Source organism: Rhinoderma darwinii, chromosome 8 (genome assembly GCF_050947455.1).
Source record: "Rhinoderma darwinii isolate aRhiDar2 chromosome 8, aRhiDar2.hap1, whole genome shotgun sequence".
NCBI lineage: Eukaryota > Metazoa > Chordata > Amphibia > Anura > Rhinodermatidae > Rhinoderma > Rhinoderma darwinii.
Genome location: NC_134694.1, coordinates 45,106,101 through 45,126,644, shown reverse-complemented (window position 1 = coordinate 45,126,644; position 20,544 = coordinate 45,106,101). Strand labels below are relative to the sequence as shown.

Here is a 20,544-nt window from a genome sequence, read left to right as displayed (position 1 = left end):
TATTGCGTTTTTAACAACTGGGCGTGTTGGTAAAAACACAACACATGCCCAGTTGGTAAAAACACAATACACGCCCAGTTGGTAAAAATACAATACACGCCCAGTTGGTAAAAACACAATACACGGCCAGTTGGTAATACGAGAAAAAACGCCCAGTTATCCATTGAAAAAGCTCATTTGCATAAATATCAAATTGCTCATAACTTGGGCAAAAATTATTGTTTTTTTTTTTAAAAACAAACTGCTGTTATCTACATTGCAGCGCCCATCACACTCTGGCTGTCACCAGAGATGGGCGCTATAATGTAGGGGACAGCAGTGCTTTTTATTTAGAAAAACAATCTATTTTTACCACGTTATTAGCGATTTTAGCTTTATGCTACTTTCTTAATGCCCAACTGGGCGCGTTTTTACTTTAGACCAATTGGGCGTTGTACAAAGAAGTGTATGATGCTGACCAATCAGCATCATACACTTCTCTCCATTTCCTGTCAATTACAGCGTGATCTCGCTTGCTCTGCTGTAAGTACCACAGAAACGTTACCGAAGCGTCAGGATTGTGAATAGACATCCCGTCCCGGCTGGAAGGAATGTCTATTCACTGTCAAGACACTTCAGTAACGTTAATGTTCAGTATAAGACAGCACATACTGATCTAGCAGGATCCCTATGCGCTGAGGAAACGGAGAGAAGTGTATGACGCTGATTGGTCAGCATCATACACTCCTCTGTACAACGCCCACTTGGTCTAAAGTAAAAACACGCCCAGTTGGGCATTAAGAAAGTAATAAGCATAAAGCCAAAATCGCTAATAACGTGGTAAAAAGAGATAGTTTTTCTAAATAAAAAGCACCGCTGTCACCTAAATTATAGCGCCAATCTCCTTATATAGGAGATAGGGCACTTATAATATGGTGCCAGAGCCTCTTTAACCCTTTCAGGACCAAGGGTCCTCGATGCCTCAATGACCAGCCCCATTTTTTCAAATCTGACATGTCATTTTATGTGGTAATAACGCGAATGCTTTTTGCCTATCCAAGCGATTCAGAAATTGTTTTCTCGTGATATATTGTACTTTATGTTAGTGGAAAAATGTGGTCAATAAATTCATAGCTTATTTGTGAAATACGCCAAAATTGAAAGAAAATTTGCAAAAATTATAGTTTCTAATTTTAAACGTAATCTACTTGAAAAACAGATCGTAATACCACACAAAATTGTTGCGAATTAACATCCCCCATATGTCTACTTTATATTTGCATTGTTTTTTTGAACATTTTATTTTTCTAGGACGTTACAAGGCTTCGAACTTTAGCAGCAATTTCTCACATTTTCAAGAAAATTTCAAAAGGCTATTTTGTCAAGGACCAGTTCTGTTCTGAAGTGGCTTTGAGGGCCTTATGTACTAGATAGACGCCATTTTAAAAACGGCACCCCTCAAAGTATTCAAAAGCCTTCAGAAAGTTTATTAACCCTTTAGGGGTTTCACAGGAATTAAAGCAAAGTAGAGGTGAAATTTACAAATTTAATTTTTTGGGACAAAATTCATTTGTAATACATTTTTTTCTGTAACACAGAAGGTTTTACCAGAGAAATGCAACTCGATATTTATTGCCCAGATTCTGCAGTTTTTAGAAATATCCCACATGTGGCCCTAGAGTGGTAATGGACTGAAGCACCGGCCTCAGAAGCAAAGGACCATCTAGAGGATTTTGGGGTCTCATTTTTTTAGAATATATTTTAGGCAGCATGTCAGGTTTGAAGAGGTCTTGTGGTGCCAAAACAGTGGAATCTCCCCAAAAGTGATTTGGGAAACTACACAACTCAGGGGTATAGTTAGCATCTTGACCCCACAGGTCTTTTGCTAGATTTATTGGAATAGGTCTGAAAATGAAAATCGACTTTTTTTCTGAAAAAATATAATATAATTTTTAGAAGGAATAAAGAATAAACAGCACCCTAAAACTTGTAAAGCCATTTCTCCCGATTACAGCAATACCCCATATGTGGTAATACACTGCTGTTTGGACCCATGGCAGAGCTCAGAAGGGAAGGAGCGCCATTTGGAGCACAGATTTTGCTTACTAGTAGTTTGGGGTTTTGCTGGTATATCAGTTTATAATGTGGGGGCATGTGTAAGCTGTGCGGAGTACATCAGGGCATAATAAGAGGGTATAATAAGGGGGTAAATAAATAATTCATAGATGTGTGGCTGGTGTCGCACTGATAAATGGTGTCCAATCTTATCCACTTTTGGACACACTGCACAATTTCTGTTGCTATATTCTGAGCGGCAGAACTTTTTTTTATTTTTTCTCCACCTGAGCCGTGCGAGGGCTTTTTTGTTACGATACAATCTATAGTTTTCATTGTACACGTGATTTTTTTGATCACTTTTTATTCTATATTTTTGGCAAGCAAAATGACAAAAAAACAAAACACACATTGACAATGTTTGTCTTTTTTTTCTTACACTGCGCTATAAATGACATTTTACTTTATTCTGCAGGTCTGTACGATTACGGCGATACCATATGTATATCTTTTTTTATGTTTTGTGGCGTTTGCACAATAATCACTATAAAATTATTTATTTTCTGTGTCGCCATATTCTGAGAGCCGTAATTTTTTTTTATCTTTCAGTCAAAAAAAATCTGTGTAAGGGCTTGTTTTTTGTGGGACTGGTTGTAGTTTATTGGTATTATTTTGGGGTACATGCGAATTTTTGATCACTTTTTATTCTATATTTTGGGAGGGGTGATGACGAAAAAAATAAAAAAATAAAGTGATGCTAGTATTGTTTTTTTTAATTATTTTTTTGCGGTGTTCACCGTGTGGGAAAATTATAGTTTTATAGTTGGGGGCCGTTACAAACGCGGTGATACCAAATGTGTACCGTTTTAAGGTTTTATTTTTTTCCCTATAATAAAAGACTTCTTACAAGAAAAAAAAGCATTTTTTGTTTTTGTAACTTATAACTTGTTTTTACACTTTTATTACCTTTTTATTTTTTTACTAGTTTTATTTGAAGACCTGCAGATCTGATGGCTGCTATAATATATTACACTACCTGGGTAGTGTAACATATTCTAAACTGTCAGTGTGACGCTGACAGTCACACCGACAGGAAGCCTATGAGGACCAAACGTTCCAGTTTGTTGCTACAACAAACTTTTCCTGCGATCACATGATCGGGAACTGAACCAATCAGGTCCCGTTCATGTCTCCAGGACCAGAGGCAGGGGATAACAGCGCGATCCGGGTGTCAGCACTACTCTGAGACACCCGGATCACGCTTTTCACACCCACTGTGAATTCACGTCGGCGCTGAACAGAGCCCAGCAAGCGCCGACGTGCGTTTACAGTGGCCAGTCAGGAAGCGGTTAATGACTGTGATCATATTCTCTGTAGCTGAACCAATCGGTTCGGCTGTCAGAGAACAGGTTGCTGGGGAGCCGGGGACACTGACCCAACCGACGTCCGAGTGCTTTTCACAGCGCTATGCCGGCTGGAACAGTGATCTGTATATTCACGCCCTGGCTGCACGAGGTGTGTGCGAAAAGGACGCGAATATACAGATTGTCGGCATGAAAGGGTTAAGACCTGAATCAGTCAGTCCCACGTACCTGAACTTAGATGTGATGGATAACAGGTGGATCCTGCTTCTCAGAGTCTAGGGTTGTCACGACACAAGAATTTGGACTTAAATACCGATACTTTGTGTAGTATTGCTCTTTATACCAAAATGATACTTTGCCTAATATATATATATATATATATATATATATATATATATAAAAAACCCTTCCATTTTCTGATTAATTTTGAACCTCCATGTGCCGCACATTAACAGGTTCCCGACCACTGGCCGTATTTATATGGCCAGCGTCTCTGAAGTAAGAAGATTACAGTTACACAAAAAATACAGTTAGATAGAAATCTATACAATCTATCCATCTATCTACCTTTCCTTCTTTTATTCTATTAGAATAGGCAGGTAGGGAGTATATAATTATATATATAATATATATAGCAATAGCGGTTTATTTTTTGTTAGCGGTAGTGTAGATATATATAGCAGTTAGTTTGTGTGTTTTATGAAAAAAAAAAAAAAAAAGTTTAAGTTTAGTTAGTGTTAGTTACGTTATGGCGAGGAAGTTGTTTAGGGCCGAGGAGGCATACGCCATGCTGTGGTCTGAGTCGGAGACCGCATCAGAGATGGCATCCGAGATGGAACCTGTTTTAGGTAGTGATGCTGACAGCGTCACTTCAGGTTCATCTTCAGGGGACGTTGTCCCCGATGCAGTTGAAACTGCAGAACATGGATGCGCAGGGCCAAGTAGCGCTGTAGCACGGGACAGCCTGGTCCCTCCAGTCCAGGCTCTTGTATGGGCACCTGCCCCATGTTTTGGGCCTAGAATCCACGGATTTACTGCCACTCCTGGCATAACCGTGGACAATACAAATTTTGTCCAAATGGATTACTTCCATTTATTTATAACGGACGACATCCTAAATCAGATTGTCCACGAAACAAATTTATATGCCACTCAATATATAAGGCAGAAACCTTCATCCACCCATGCCAGAGATTGGACGCCCACCAATTTGCAGGAATTAAAAAATTTTGGGGGTATTGTCAAAAAGCCCTCCATTAGGTCTTACTGGTCAACAAGACCCGCCCAAGCCACCCCAGTATATTCTGCAGTAATGCCCAGGACTCGAGACAATAATGAGGTTCCTCCACTTCAATGACAACGCACAGGCCCCCCCCCCCCCCCAAGTACCGCTGCAAACCGGGATCGGTTGTTCAAAATAAGACCGCTAATAAATTCCCTGAATAATTTATTTCTGCAACTCTACACCCCTGAGCAGAATGTAAGCGTGGACGAATCCCTCCTCAACCTCCATGGCAGACTTAGCTTTCGCCAATATCTACCTTCCAAAAGGGCAAGATATGGCGTGAAGCTCTACAAATTGTGTGAAAGCGGGTCAGGATATACCACCGGCTTCAGGATTTATGAAGGGCGGGACCGCACAATAAATGTTCCTGGATGCCCCCTGATCTTTCCACCAGCAGTAAGATCGTGTGGGAGATAATGCAGCCTCTGCTACACAAAGGGTACCACCTGTACTGTGATAATTTTGATTCCAGTGTGCCCCTGTTTAGGTATTTGCATGCTGCAAGGACTGGGGCATGTGGTACCATGCGCAGAAACCGAATTGGTTTTCCACAGCAATTAGTGGGGAAGCGCATGGTAAAGGGGGACTCCTGTGCTTATGCATCTGAGGAATTGCTGGCGGTCAAGTTCAGGGATCACAAAGATGTGTATGTGCTAAGCACGATTCATACCGCAGGAACAGTCGCAGTGAGGGAAAGGGGGGCAACATCGGACAAGCACAAACCAGTGAGCGTGTCCGAATATAACAAGTACATGGGGGGGGTGGATTTAAGCGACCAGGTTTTACAGACCTATTTAGTAAAACGCAAAACTAAAACCTGGTACAAAAAAGTGGCCATTTATCTGTTACACGTGGCCATCCACAACTCATTTGTGCTCTACAAAAAAAACAGAGGCAGAGACACATACCTGGATTTCCAGGAAAAATTATTGAAGGCCTCATTTTTGATGTTCAGGACACCCGAGAATGCCCCCAGTCTGAGGATGTCACGCGACTGACTGAAAGACACTTCATCAGTCGGATTCCCCCAACACCAACCAGAAGCAACCCCCAGAAAAAGTGCCTGCAGAAAAGACGGGCACCGCAAAGATTCCCGATATTTCTGTCCCTCATGTCCCTCGCAACCAGGCCTGTGCATTGAGCCATGTTTTAAAAAATACCACACTGTTCTGAATTATTAGATTTTAGTTAATTCGTTGAAAATTTATTAGCCCTACATTACGTTTTTATTTTTCCCCTGATTTTACTCCAAGGGTGAGGGAGGGAATGGGTGGGGGGTGGATGTCATGTTTGCATGTTTTCTAAAGATCATCTGCTGGAGAGCTCCATTTGCATAAACCTGCAATTTCTTATTTTAGAAAACCCAAAAAAATAAATTCCCATTATACCCCTAGATTAATATTTTGGGATTTCTGTTTCAAGAGCAGATATTTTGGACGTGTTATAGAAACTCTGTTGAGTTTTGTAAAACCAGCTTTGAAAAAAAGCGATTTGTGAAATAAGCTTCTTCTATCGTCCGCCCTCCTACATCTCTATGTGATAATAAGGCACACATATTTGGTATCCCCGTGCACGGGAGAAGTGGAAGAATGTCAAAGGAGATTAATTTTGTCCGTGGTCTATGCCGTGTGTGAAAAATGCTGGTATAAACTGACGCATTTGCTAAAAAATTGCTAATTTTATTTTGATCCATCTTATTCAAGAAACTTTCCGAAGAAAACTGGACTGTCTAAAAATATGATAAACCCCTTGAAGGAAACCTTGTGGGGTCTACTTGTTTGAATGAAGTCATTTATGGGGTGTTTCTAATGTTTCAGCAGCATTACACCCCCAAGAAAACAGTATGCGGCTATAAAATCAAATGCAAAATTCCTGGACCGAAAAGGCCAAAAAGCCTCCTTTTATGCCAAGCCCTGGCACATGCCCGCACAGTGAATAAGGCACACATATTTGGTATCCCCATGCACGGGAGAAGTGGAAGAATGTGAAAGGAGATGAATTTTGTCCGTGGTCTATACCGTGTGTGAAAAATACTAGCCTAAACTGACGCATTTGCTAAAAAAGTGCTGATTTTATTTTGTTCCATCTTATTCAAGAAACTTTCAGAAGAAAACTGGACTTGCTAAAAATATGATAAACCCCTTGAAGGCAACCTTGTGGGGTCTACTTGTGTGAATGAAGTAATTTATGGGGTAATTCTAATGTTTCAGCAGCATTACACCCCCAAGAAAACAGTATGCGGCTATAAAATCAAATGCAAAATTCCTGGACCGAAAAGGCCAAAAAGCCTCCTTTTATGCCAAGCCCTGGCACATGCCCGCACAGTGAATAAGGCAGACATATTTGGTATCCCCATGCACGGGAGAAGTGGAAGAATGTGAAAGGAGATTAATATTGTCCGTGGTCCATAACGTGTGAGAAAAATGCTAGCATAAACTGACGCAATTGCTAAATTCTTGCATTTTTTTCCAATTTTGCCCACTTTAGAGAAAAAAATAAAAATGATATATACTGACAAATGCCACTAAAACAAAGCCCTATCTGTCCTTTAAAAAAAGAGTGTAAAATTCAAACATGAACTTTATTCACCTGCAGAGTTATAGTCATCTAAAGAAGCGCATAGCAAAATTGTGAAATTTGCTCTGGTCATTTAGCTGTAAAACAGCCTAGTCCTTAACCGGTTAAGGTTCAACATTTCACACCATGTGTCTCACATTAATAAGTGACAATCATTTCCCTCATAATGGCAACATTGGGACACAGCCAATTTTTTTCCCCTTCACATCGCGTTTTTTTTACAGCATACACCAATCAGAAATGACTCTGTATGTTTGCTGTGCAGGTTATTACAGTCCCGACGATATCAAATATATATAATATTTTATGAGAAACATTAAAATAAGCGAGGAAACAAAAAAGTATTTTTTTATACTTTCACTATTTTTTTAACGTACTGGCATATATCTATATACCAGTACATTAGCCTGTGCACTGATAAGGGTTGACCGATGCATCAAAACAGTGCACCCGCATTCGGTTCAATGCCGTTATTTCATGTATTTTGATACTAAGCTGTGCAACCGCATAGAGAAGTATAGTAACACATGAATGTAGAAGTATAGTAACACATGAAATAGCACGGTCAGCATGATGTGATGTGGCCGGCGCTGCCCTAAGACTGCCAGCACTGAAGACAGAACAGCGCCGGCCACATCACCTCATGCTGACTGCGCGCACTTCCTGTAAGGAGCGCGGCAATGCTTGTATTACACAGCTGAAGCCCCACTCTATAACGGCAGAGATCAGAGAAACCTCTCATCGCCGCTGCTATTCCCCCTGAATGCTGCGATCACAGCTGACTGCAGCATTCAAGAGGTAAATGAGAAAGGCGATGCCCTTTGGATCGCATCACAGGTGTCGATCGAGGGACATAATATATAATTGAGCAGACAGCCCAGGGTCCATTGAAGGAGCCCAGGGCAAGCTGACCATATTTCCTGTTAGTGCATACTTCAATTACAATAAACATTAAAATAAGTCTCAAAACATAACACACATTTGGTATCGTCGCAACCATAATAACAAATTTATAGCATAATTTATGCTGTCATAAAATAAAAACTGCTTTCTTTCACTTATTAATGTGAGGCACGAGGTATTATAAATTCGGAACCTCCATGTACCTCAAATTAATAGTAATTAACCCAATCATGTACCTCAACCAATGTTGTCAATTGTGACTGAGGAACATGGTTAATTACTATTAATGTGAGGCACACGGAGGCTCAAAATTCATCACGTCACGTGCCTCACATCAGAAAATGGAAGTCGTGTGGTTTTTATGTTATTATGGTTGTTGGTAAAGTATCGTTTTGGTATAGAGTATCGCAATACTACACTAAGTATCGGTATCGAAATCCAAATTCTGGTAGCGTAACAACCCTAGTACGGATAGTACAGGCAAGACATACCCAAGTATGCCCTAACTGGAAATATGGTCAGACAACCCCAAGGCCTTATTGACACGAGTGTTTCTCGGGCCGTGTGACGCAATAGGAACAATAGATCCCAAATGGAGCTATACACACGACCGATTATTTGACGGCCCAGGAAACCCGGCCGTCAAAAAAATGGGACATGTCCTATTTTCTCCTGGCCGCCCGGCTCCCATAGAAATCTATGGGGCCGGGTAATACACGACCATCACTTGAATGTGCTCCAAGTGACAGCCGTGTCCTCCAGCGCTCGCTCTCTCCTTTTCCTCCTCATAGTGCGAAGATGCAAAACAGGTAAAAAACGGCAACACGGGACGGGACGGAACGGATGCAAAAGGGCCGGGAAAAACGGTTGGTTGTATCGGCCGACACTCGGACCCTGTCGTGTGAATATGGACAGTGACGTCAGGGACTTCTCCAGAAGCAGAATCCCCGATCACAGCCATCCCTGACAGCTGTGGCCAGTGAATCCACTCCAGGAGAAGTCCCTGTACTCACTGTGGACATTGACCTCTCCTGGAGCAGTCCCCTACAGTGGTGCTACATAGGGGGGGGCCCGTGTGGCAACAGCTACAGGGGGGGGGGCCCGTGTGGCAACAGCTACAGGGGGGGGGGCCCGTGTGGCAACAGCTACAGGGGGGGGGGGCCCGTGTGGCAACAGCTACAGGGGGGGGGGCCCGTGTGGCAACAGCTACAGGGGGGGGGGGGGCCCGTGTGGCAACAGCTACAGGGGGGGGGGGGCCCGTGTGGCAACAGCTACAGGGGGGGGGGGGGCCCGTGTGGCAACAGCTACAGGGGGGGGGCCCCGTGTGGCAACAGCTACAGGGGGGGGCCCGTGTGGCAACAGCTACAGGGGGGGGCCCGTGTGGCAACAGCTACAGGGGGGGGCCCGTGTGGCAACAGCTACAGGGGGGGGCCCGTGTGGCAACAGCTACAGGGGGGGGCCCGTGTGGCAACAGCTACAGGGGGGGGGCCCGTGTGGCAACAGCTACAGGGGGGGGCCCGTGTGGCAACAGCTACAGGGGGGGGCCCGTGTGGCAACAGCTACAGGGGGGGGCCCGTGTGGCAACAGCTACAGGGGGGGGCCCGTGTGGCAACAGCTACAGGGGGGGGCCCGTGTGGCAACAGCTACAGGGGGGGGCCCGTGTGGCAACAGCTACAGGGGGGGGCCCGTGTGGCAACAGCTACAGGGGGGGGGCCCGTGTGGCAACAGCTACAGGGGGGGGGCCCGTGTGGCAACAGCTACAGGGGGGGGGCCCGTGTGGCAACAGCTACAGGGGGGGGGCCCGTGTGGCAACAGCTACAGGGGGGGGGCCCGTGTGGCAACAGCTACAGGGGGGGGGCCCGTGTGGCAACAGCTACAGGGGGGGGGCCCGTGTGGCAACAGCTACAGGGGGGGGGCCCGTGTGGCAACAGCTACAGGGGGGGGGCCCGTGTGGCAACAGCTACAGGGGGGGGGCCCGTGTGGCAACAGCTACAGGGGGGGGGCCCGTGTGGCAACAGCTACAGGGGGGGGGCCCGTGTGGCAACAGCTACAGGGGGGGGGCCCGTGTGGCAACAGCTACAGGGGGGGGGCCCGTGTGGCAACAGCTACAGGGGGGGGCCCGTGTGGCAACAGCTACAGGGGGGGGCCCGTGTGGCAACAGCTACAGGGGGGGCCCGTGTGGCAACAGCTACAGGGGGGGGCCCGTGTGGCAACAGCTACAGGGGGGGGCCCGTGTGGCAACAGCTACAGGGGGGGGCCCGTGTGGCAACAGCTACAGGGGGGGGCCCGTGTGGCAACAGCTACAGGGGGGGGCCCGTGTGGCAACAGCTACAGGGGGGGGCCCGTGTGGCAACAGCTACAGGGGGGGGCCCGTGTGGCAACAGCTACAGGGGGGGGCCCGTGTGGCAACAGCTACAGGGGGGGGCCCGTGTGGCAACAGCTACAGGGGGGGGCCCGTGTGGCAACAGCTACAGGGGGGGGCCCGTGTGGCAACAGCTACAGGGGGGGGCCCGTGTGGCAACAGCTACAGGGGGGGGCCCGTGTGGCAACAGCTACAGGGGGGGGCCCGTGTGGCAACAGCTACAGGGGGGGGCCCGTGTGGCAACAGCTACAGGGGGGGGCCCGTGTGGCAACAGCTACAGGGGGGGGCCCGTGTGGCAACAGCTACAGGGGGGGGCCCGTGTGGCAACAGCTACAGGGGGGGGCCCGTGTGGCAACAGCTACAGGGGGGGGCCCGTGTGGCAACAGCTACAGGGGGGGGCCCGTGTGGCAACAGCTACAGGGGGGGGCCCGTGTGGCAACAGCTACAGGGGGGGGCCCGTGTGGCAACAGCTACAGGGGGGGGCCCGTGTGGCAACAGCTACAGGGGGGGGCCCGTGTGGCAACAGCTACAGGGGGGGGCCCGTGTGGCAACAGCTACAGGGGGGGGCCCGTGTGGCAACAGCTACAGGGGGGGGCCCGTGTGGCAACAGCTACAGGGGGGGGGCCCGTGTGGCAACAGCTACAGGGGGGGGCCCGTGTGGCAACAGCTACAGGGGGGGGCCCGTGTGGCAACAGCTACAGGGGGGGGCCCGTGTGGCAACAGCTACAGGGGGGGGCCCGTGTGGCAACAGCTACAGGGGGGGGCCCGTGTGGCAACAGCTACAGGGGGGGGCCCGTGTGGCAACAGCTACAGGGGGGGGCCCGTGTGGCAACAGCTACAGGGGGGGGCCCGTGTGGCAACAGCTACAGGGGGGGGCCCGTGTGGCAACAGCTACAGGGGGGGGCCCGTGTGGCAACAGCTACAGGGGGGGGCCCGTGTGGCAACAGCTACAGGGGGGGGCCCGTGTGGCAACAGCTACAGGGGGGGGCCCGTGTGGCAACAGCTACAGGGGGGGGCCCGTGTGGCAACAGCTACAGGGGGGGGCCCGTGTGGCAACAGCTACAGGGGGGGGCCCGTGTGGCAACAGCTACAGGGGGGGGGGCCGTGTGGCAACAGCTACAGGGGGGGGCCGTGTGGCAACAGCTACAGGGGGGGGCCGTGTGGCAACAGCTACAGGGGGGGGCCCGTGTGGCAACAGCTACAGGGGGGGGCCCGTGTGGCAACAGCTACAGGGGGGGGCCCGTGTGGCAACAGCTACAGGGGGGGGCCCGTGTGGCAACAGCTACAGGGGGGGGCCCGTGTGGCAACAGCTACAGGGGGGGGCCCGTGTGGCAACAGCTACAGGGGGGGGCCCGTGTGGCAACAGCTACAGGGGGGGGCCCGTGTGGCAACAGCTACAGGGGGGGGCCCGTGTGGCAACAGCTACAGGGGGGGGCCCGTGTGGCAACAGCTACAGGGGGGGCCCGTGTGGCAACAGCTACAGGGGGGGGCCCGTGTGGCAACAGCTACAGGGGGGGGCCCGTGTGGCAACAGCTACAGGGGGGGGCCCGTGTGGCAACAGCTACAGGGGGGGGCCCGTGTGGCAACAGCTACAGGGGGGGGCCCGTGTGGCAACAGCTACAGGGGGGGGCCCGTGTGGCAACAGCTACAGGGGGGGGCCCGTGTGGCAACAGCTACAGGGGGGGGCCCGTGTGGCAACAGCTACAGGGGGGGGCCCGTGTGGCAACAGCTACAGGGGGGGGCCCGTGTGGCAACAGCTACAGGGGGGGGCCCGTGTGGCAACAGCTACAGGGGGGGGCCCGTGTGGCAACAGCTACAGGGGGCACTGTGGCAAATGAAATTTGTGGGGAGGAAGCGATCCCTACATTGCGCTCACCTTGCAGTAAAAAACATGTTGACTTTATTCTGCCGTTCAATAGGATAATAGAGATGCCAAATTTTTAGGTTTTTTTTCTATAATGTACTACTTTTACAAAGAAAACGATTTGTTAAAAAAATTAATTTTTTCTGCCATTGTTTTAAAGAGGCCTCCCCTTTGTTCTAACTGCTGCAGTCGCTACAGAGCGCAGCATCGGAGTAATGTCTGATCGCAGCCGTTACAGTGAAGTGTCGGCTGTAACATATAGCCGACAACTACGGTGCGAGCTCAGCCTATGTGTTCACTCCATACTCCCCCTTAGCGACTATGGCGTATAGTTACATCATTTTTTAGCAAGTTATGAACAATTTTAGATTTATGCTAATTAGTTCTTAATGACCAAGTGAGCGTTTCAATTTTAGATTTCGTTTCTTAATGCCCAACTGGGCTTGTTTTTACTTTTGACCAAGTGGGCGTTGTAAAGTAGTGTATGACACTGACCAATCAGCATCGTACGCTTCTCATTGTTCCAGCCCTGCTAGTTTCACTGCACAGCGCAATCAGGTTCTTCATCTACATGAACCAGCCCTTAAAGAGGCTCTGTCACCAGATTTTGCAACCCCCATGTGCTATTGCAGCAGATAGGCGGTGCAATGTAGATTACAGTAACGTTTTTATTTTTAAAAAACGAGCATTTTTGGCCAAGTTATGACCATTTTTGTATTTATGCAAATGAGGCTTGCAAAAGTCCAAGTGGGCGTGTTTAAAGTATAAGTCCAAGTGTGCGTGTGTTATGTGCGTACATCGGGGCGTTTTTAATACTTTTACTAGCTGGGTGTTCTGACGAGAAGTATCACCAACTTCTCTTCAGAACGCCCAGCTTCTGGCAGTGCAGACGCAGCCGTGTTCGAGAGATCACGCTGTGTCGTCACTCACAGGTCCTGCATCGTGTCGGCCACATCGGCACCAGAGGCTACAGTTGATTCTGCAGCATTATCAGCGTTTGCAGGTAAGTAGTTACATCGACTTACCTGCAAACGCCGATGCTGCTGCAGAATCAACTGTAGCCTCTGGTGCCGATGTGTCCTCGCTCATCCGACACGATGCAGGACCTATGAGTGACGACACAGCGTGATCTCTCGAGAACACGCTATGTGTCTGCACTGCCAGAAGCTGGGCGTTCTGAAGAGAAGTGGATGATACTTCTCGTCAGAACACCCAGCTAGTAAAAACGCCCCGATGTACGCACATAATACACGCCCAGTTGGACTTCTTCAAGCCTCATTTGCATAAATACAAAAATGGTCATAACTTGGCCAAAAATGCTCGTTTTTTAAAAATAAAAACGTTACTGTAATCTACATTGCAGCGCCTATCTCCTGCAATAGCAGATAGGGGTTGCAAAATCTGGTGACAGAGCCTCTTTAAATAGGTGGGCCAAGATTTTAATCTTTTTTTTTTATAAAAAGGATTAAAATAAAATAGGTTACTCACCTGTTAATGGGGTTTTCCAGTCCCCAAAAATTGATGGCCTACCCTTCGGCTAGGCCATCAATATGTGATTGGTCAGAGTCCACCCACACCAATCAGCTGGTTTGAATGAGCTGCAGTTCTCATACAAAGACTGCTTGCCCTTCAAAACAGCAGACCCCGACCAATCACATTGATGGCCTAACCTGAGGCTAGACCATCAATTTTTATAAAAGTGAACGAAGAGAAGTGCATGACGCGGATTGGTCAGCATCACACACTTCACAACACCCAGTTGGTAAAGGAAAAAAAAAAACACACCCAGTTGTCTAAAACTAATTACAATAAATGTAAAATTGTGCATAACTTGCTCAAAATGGAGTTTTTCAAAATGAAAACCTGTCTTGCAGTTTCACAAGAAATTAGAAGACAGTGAAAGGAGGGAGAATCGGTACAGCCGGGACAAGCACTTATAGAATAGCCAGTGGGAATGCAGCTCCAGACACAGCCTTACCTTGGGCATAGAGAGAGTCTTTACCCTTCTTGTACTGCGTCACTTTGTGGGGCTGATGCTTCCCACACTTCTTGCAGTAGGTTCTCCGGGTCTTAGGGACGTTCACCTGTAGATTAGAATTATTATAAAAAAAAAAAAAAAAGGGAGTGCTTTATCTGCCCCTACACTATAGAGAACCTCCCAGCTTAATTCTCATCACCCAAACACTCAAAATAAAGCTCCCGGCCAGCCGGATAGGCCTCCATAACGAAACAGCGGGATTGAGGGAAAACAAGCGTACAGCAGGAAACACTCGGCAATATTACTGCGGCTCTAATCCACTGGATGCTGCGGAACTAAACATAATGTTATTGGTGAGAACCGGCAGCAGATACGAAGGATGCCGAGAGATTGCACAAAGGACGCGCCGAAGCCATCCAACTCACCATCGTGGTCGACAGCGTAAAGAGGAAAGAACAGGAAACGGAAGTTCTATGATAAGCGTACAGCCGGTCACCATAGAGCGCACTACTGGCTAGAGAGTACTGCGTCAGCGGCTCATATGTCAAGGTCTCGCTTACTTGTCCTGGAGAACTCTACTATTCAGGGATACTTGAGTGTGCGTGTCCTACAGCTATAGATCACTGAGCTTTATTATTATTTTATTTTTTTATATAAAGCAAAAGTATTTGTAATCTTTGGTTGTTATTTGCACTTTACTATATTTGTTATGCAATTATGGATTTATGTACTAGCACTTTATTATTGCCTTTGCTGTGTTTTAAGGGAATGTGTCGCTAGAAATGTTTTAATTTTTTTTTTCAGTTAAACAATTAGTATTACACATTGTTTTAATTTTTTTCACAAGTCCGGAAATATTATAAATTAGATTCTAATTTATAACATTTCCATGTGCTGGGCACTAGAGGGAGCAGTTCCCAGAATTGCAGCATGGTCAATGTGGTAAAGCAACCTCATTGATTTATGCTGCAAATTTGGGCTGGACTCGCTCTCCTCTAGTGACCTCGCACAATCCCCCCTCCCTTCTTCTGGCTAGTGCCAGGAGAAGGAAGGGTTTGAAGGTCTTCATACCGCCTACACTGTATGCCGCCATTTTCTGAGCGACTGCACAGTGTAGGAGGATTAGATACAGGGCTCAACAGACCGTATCACACGAACATACACGAATATGATACACACATCATACACCAACATAAATTACCTGCTCCTGCCTCCGCTGGTCAACGCTCCTCTTCCTTGCGCCTTCGCTTCCTTGAACATATGGCCGGAAGTCGTCATCTGACTCTCCGGCAGCGGCTTCCGGTCCACATGAAAATGGCGCCGGATTTTGCTATACGAACGAGCTTCGTTTTGGTCTGTGTGGGAGCAGCACATGCGCCGTTACCACACAGACGGCACACGCAACTGAGAATGGAACGGCTCCCGTTCGCATTCTTTATGGGGTTGTATGTGCCGTATTCCATCTCTGTATGTGTCGTTAATCGACAAATACAGAGATGGAAAACAAATGGCAGGCCCCATAGAGAAGTAAAAGTAAGAATACATTAAAAAATGAGAACACAATTAAATACTATTTTTGTTATTATATTAAAAGCAATATAATAAAAAAAAAAAAAATCATGACACCTTCCCTTTAACCCCTTCCCAACATTTGTCGGAACTATACAACATGGAAAGCCAGTGCTTCCCGCAAAATGTTGTATACTTATGACAAATGCATGGCACTCGCTCAGAAGCTGAGTCGGTGCCATCATCCCCGGATGTCAGCTGTATCTGACAGCTGACATCCTGCTGTAACGGCGGGGGACCGAAGTTAGCTTCGATCCAGGCCATTAACCCCTTAAATGCAGCCGTCAAAACCGATGGCTACATTTAAGGTGTTTGCAGCTCATCGACACCCCAGCATTGAAATCGCCGGGGTGACGGTGGCTGCAATGGCAACCGGAGGCCTTATACTGGCCTCCCGTGTGCCTAGCATAGAAAACTTCCAGCCCCTGCCCAGAGGCGGGGCCTGAAAGGCTTCCATAGCCGCCGTCAAGATGGCGCCGGCTCAGGAGATGAGCCGGCGTCATCAGCGGTGGATATCAGCTGTATGTTACAGCTGACATCCACCTGTAACGGCAGGAACCGGAGCTAGCTCCGATCCCTGCCATTAACCCCTCAGATGAAGTGATTGGATACGATTGCTGCATCTTTGTGGTTGCTAGCAAATCGGCAGCTGTGCCCTGCAATCGCACGACTGCCGACTGCTATTATGAGACCTAACAATGGCCTCCTGTTTGCCATTACGGAAGCCGATTAGGCCCCGCTCGAGGGCGAAGCCTAATCGGCTTGCTGTCAGTGAATGACTGACAGATCTAATACATTGCACTACCTAGGTAGTGCAATATATTAGAAAAAAAAATCTGACAGTTGGACCTTAATGTCCCCTAGTGGGACTAAAGTAAAGTGTAAAAAAAAGTGAAAAAAAAAGTTGTCAAAAATATAATAAAAGTTTTAAGTAATAAAATAAAACACAATCGCCCTTTTTCCCTTATCATGTCCTTTATTATTGAAAAAAAGAAATAAACCATACAAATTTGATATCGCCGCGACCGTAACGGCCTAAACTATAAAAATATTATGTTATTTATTCCACGCGGTAAAAAAAAACGTAAAAAATAATGCCAGAATTTCTGTTTTTTGGTCACCTTGCCCTACAAAAATGTAAATAAAAAGTGATCAAAAAGTCGCATGTATCCAAACATGGTGCCTATAAAAACTATAGCTCATCTCGCAAAAAAAAAGCCCTCATACAGCTCCTTCGATGAAAAAATTAAAAAGTTATGGTTCTTACAACTTGGCGACAGAAAAAATACATTATTTTTACAAAAGTAATTTTATTGTGCAAAAAGTTGTAAAACATAAAAAAATTCTAGAAATTAGGTATCGCCGGAATCGTTCTGACCCGCAGAGTAAAGTTAACATGTAATTTATAACGCATGGTGAACACTGTATAACAAAAACTAAAAAACTATGGCAAAATTGCAGTTTTTTGGTCACCTTGCCTCTCAAAAAATAGGATAAAAAGTGATCAAAAAGTTGCATGTACCCCAAAATGGTACGAATAATAACTGCAGCTCATCCCGCAAAAAAACAGCCCTCATGCCACTACGTCTATGAAAATATAAAATTGGTTAAGGCTCCAATAAGTCAGGAAAGAAAAATATCGAGTTGTGCAGATCAGAGGGGAACATTTCGTCTGCTTCAAGAGGCGATTTATCAGGGCCCTAAAATTAGGGAACCAGGAAGGGGGGGGGCCTAAACATATCTGCTAGAAGCGAGGGTGCCCGTATTATACCAAGACACAGTTTATCAGTGCGACACCGGCCTGTGCAGAAAGGATTGCTTCACAGCGCAACACACATCTATAGATAATTTTATTGTTTACCTCATTAGGCCCCTGATGTACTCTGCCCAGCTTACATATGCCCCTACATTATAAACGGAAACATCAGTAATACTCAAACAAAACTACTACCATGCAAAATCCACGCTTCAAAAGCCAAATGGCGCTCCCACCCATCTGAGACCTACAGTGTGCCCAGACAGCAGTTTACTTCCACATATATGGCACCGCCATAGCCTGGAGAACCCTTTTAACAATTTTTGGGGTGTGTGTCTCCAGTGGCATATGCTGGGCATGACGTAATTGCCAACTCTGGGGAAAAATTTTAATTTTTACTTTACACCATATACGCAGCGCATTCATTTATGGAAAAGACCTGTGGGGTGAAAATGGTCACTACACCCCTTAAAAAATGCCTCGAGGGGTGTCGTTTCACTTCTGGGGGGTTTCTTTTATTATTTCCCATCTGAGCTTCTGCAATTGTGAACCAATTCTGTGTAAATCGCCAAATTATGCATCAATTTCGCATGGTACTCTTTCACTCCTGAGCCCTGTCAAATGTCCAGTCAGAAGATTAGTACCCCCATGTAGGGTGATTCTAAAACCGGGAAACACAGCATAATAATTAGAAAAAACACTTCTGACACGTGAAGCGTTCTGGATATTCAATCTAAAAACAAGATTCCCGCATGGTCTGAATTTGAGGAAGGAATTGATGTTTCTATATTGAATCAGCTAGGATAACCAAATCCCTTCATTGTTTCTATTTTGATCCGCTCTGGACTTCATGACAGTTATATGTAGTTGGTTTTATTGAAAAAATTGATATTCTATGTGCATATTAATTCTGACATATGGAATATGGTATATAAACAATCATCTCTATATCAACTACAATTAATATTTTATGACAAAACAGAAGTTTATAAGTTACATTACATTTCATCTTCTCAAATAGAAGTTAATATAAGCCATTTTATACCTGCATGACCCTATTCAGGTCACGCAATGGCCACACCTTTAATTATATTTTCTATAGTGGTCAAGGTGACATCTCCACTAATATCAACATGAATGTCATCTGAATAATAATTCTCATACAGGGAACAAACAACGGTTTTTGTATTTGCTCATATTAATTGAATCGTCAACAAGAAGGTAATACATCACGACCATCAGTTCAGACATTCCAACCAGAATCACCAAGTTTTTCAATATTATTAAATTTATGTCCAAACTTATAAAAATAACAAAAGCATTAGCCAATGTTCTGTGCGTCAATAGAGTGACAGCCGACACAAAGTTTATATAACAATTTTAAAAAAGTCATAAGTATATATGAATATCTGGGTAGTTATAATAAAATATTAAACCCCTAAATACAATATTATGACATGACTACATCTCAAATTAACTTATATAACTATAAGTCTCCACTATATATATTTTATTCATTTGTCTACGGAAGAATTTCCAAAAAATTCAGTGTAAAACTCAGTTGATTATATCTTTAGGTTTACAGGATTGTTAGGAGAAATTCATTTCTACTACATATGTATAAACCTAATCAACTGTGTTTTTGTTTATGATATATTTCAATTTTAAAATTTTCTTTCTTTCTTCTGAATGTCCGTTTTTATGTTTTTCTTATGTTGAAACTGGTTGCAACGTTGGTATGTAATTGGGAATCATTCACACACAGGGACACGAGGTTAACAAAAGTTTGAATTTACTCACATTCGTGTTGAGTTGCCAGGGTCCCGTTCTGGATGCGGTTGTTTGCGATCCGTCTTCCGACTGCGATTTTTTATGTTCTACACTACAACAAGCCGTAAGTTAATAAATTACTCAAATTAGGGATTCAGATGTATAAACATTATACAAAATCCCAAAAAAAGAATTAAAAACGGTAAAATAGACAATAAAAACATGAGTATTGCAGTGACCCTGAGGTTTCTTGCACAGTGTTCATTTACATACCTGGAAGGGTTAACTGTTGTATCTAACCACCAAAACACATACATAGGGTGTCTCTGATTAACCACCTGGTAAACTCCACCCATCTAAAATCAACTATATAAACCCATACTATTGTGTCCCAGTGAGTGAATGAATGCCATGACTAAGAGCACCAGCCGTGCTTGAAACGCGTAGGCCCATTACACCTACCGAATACTGCCTTGACGCCAAGCCTGTTATTGACATTTTAACAAGTCTTTTTTGATACCAATAAAAGTGGGAATACGTTCCTTTTTAAAGAACATCACTGCAGCGCTGGATCAAATCCTTTCTTTTTGTACCATAATAATTAGAAAGCTGTCTTGTTATGGTGGCACAAGCTGGGCACCACATATTCGCATATCTATTGAAAAATCCCATTTTTACTCTGCAATATCGAGTGCACACTAATTTATGCAAAACACCTGCGGGATTAAAGGGAATGTGTCACTAGAATTTTTTTTTAGTTAAACAGTTAGTATATAAATGATTACACATTGTTCTAATTTTTTACATTTTTTTCACAAGTCAGGAAATATTATAAATTAGATTCTAATTTATAACATTTCCATGTGCTGGTCACTAGAGGGAGCAATTCCCAAAATTGCAGCATTGGCATGTGGTAAAGCAACCTCATTGCTTTATGCTGCAAAATTGGAGAAGACACACTCGCTCTAGTGTCCTCACACAATCCCCCCTCCTTTATCCTGGCTAGTGCCAGGAGAAAGTAGGGGGTTGAATGTTCAAACCTCCTACACTGTGTGCCGCCATTGTTTGAGCGAATGCACAGT

General features: G+C 45.6%; 1 protein-coding gene across 1 annotated transcript in view; it reads right to left on the bottom strand.

The window, feature by feature from the left end:
• LOC142659470 (large ribosomal subunit protein eL42) overlaps window positions 1–14,881 on the bottom strand; it is a 36,765-nt gene extending 21,884 nt beyond the window's left edge. Inside the window, exons 1-2 of the mRNA XM_075835635.1 lie at window positions 14,793–14,881; window positions 14,368–14,473 (exon numbers count right to left, since the gene is read on the bottom strand). Of these exons, the coding sequence (XP_075691750.1) occupies window positions 14,368–14,473; window positions 14,793–14,795 (109 nt within the window). The 5' untranslated portion in view covers window positions 14,796–14,881. The remainder of the gene's footprint in view (window positions 1–14,367; window positions 14,474–14,792) is intronic.
• Window positions 14,882–20,544: the final 5,663 nt, after the last annotated feature.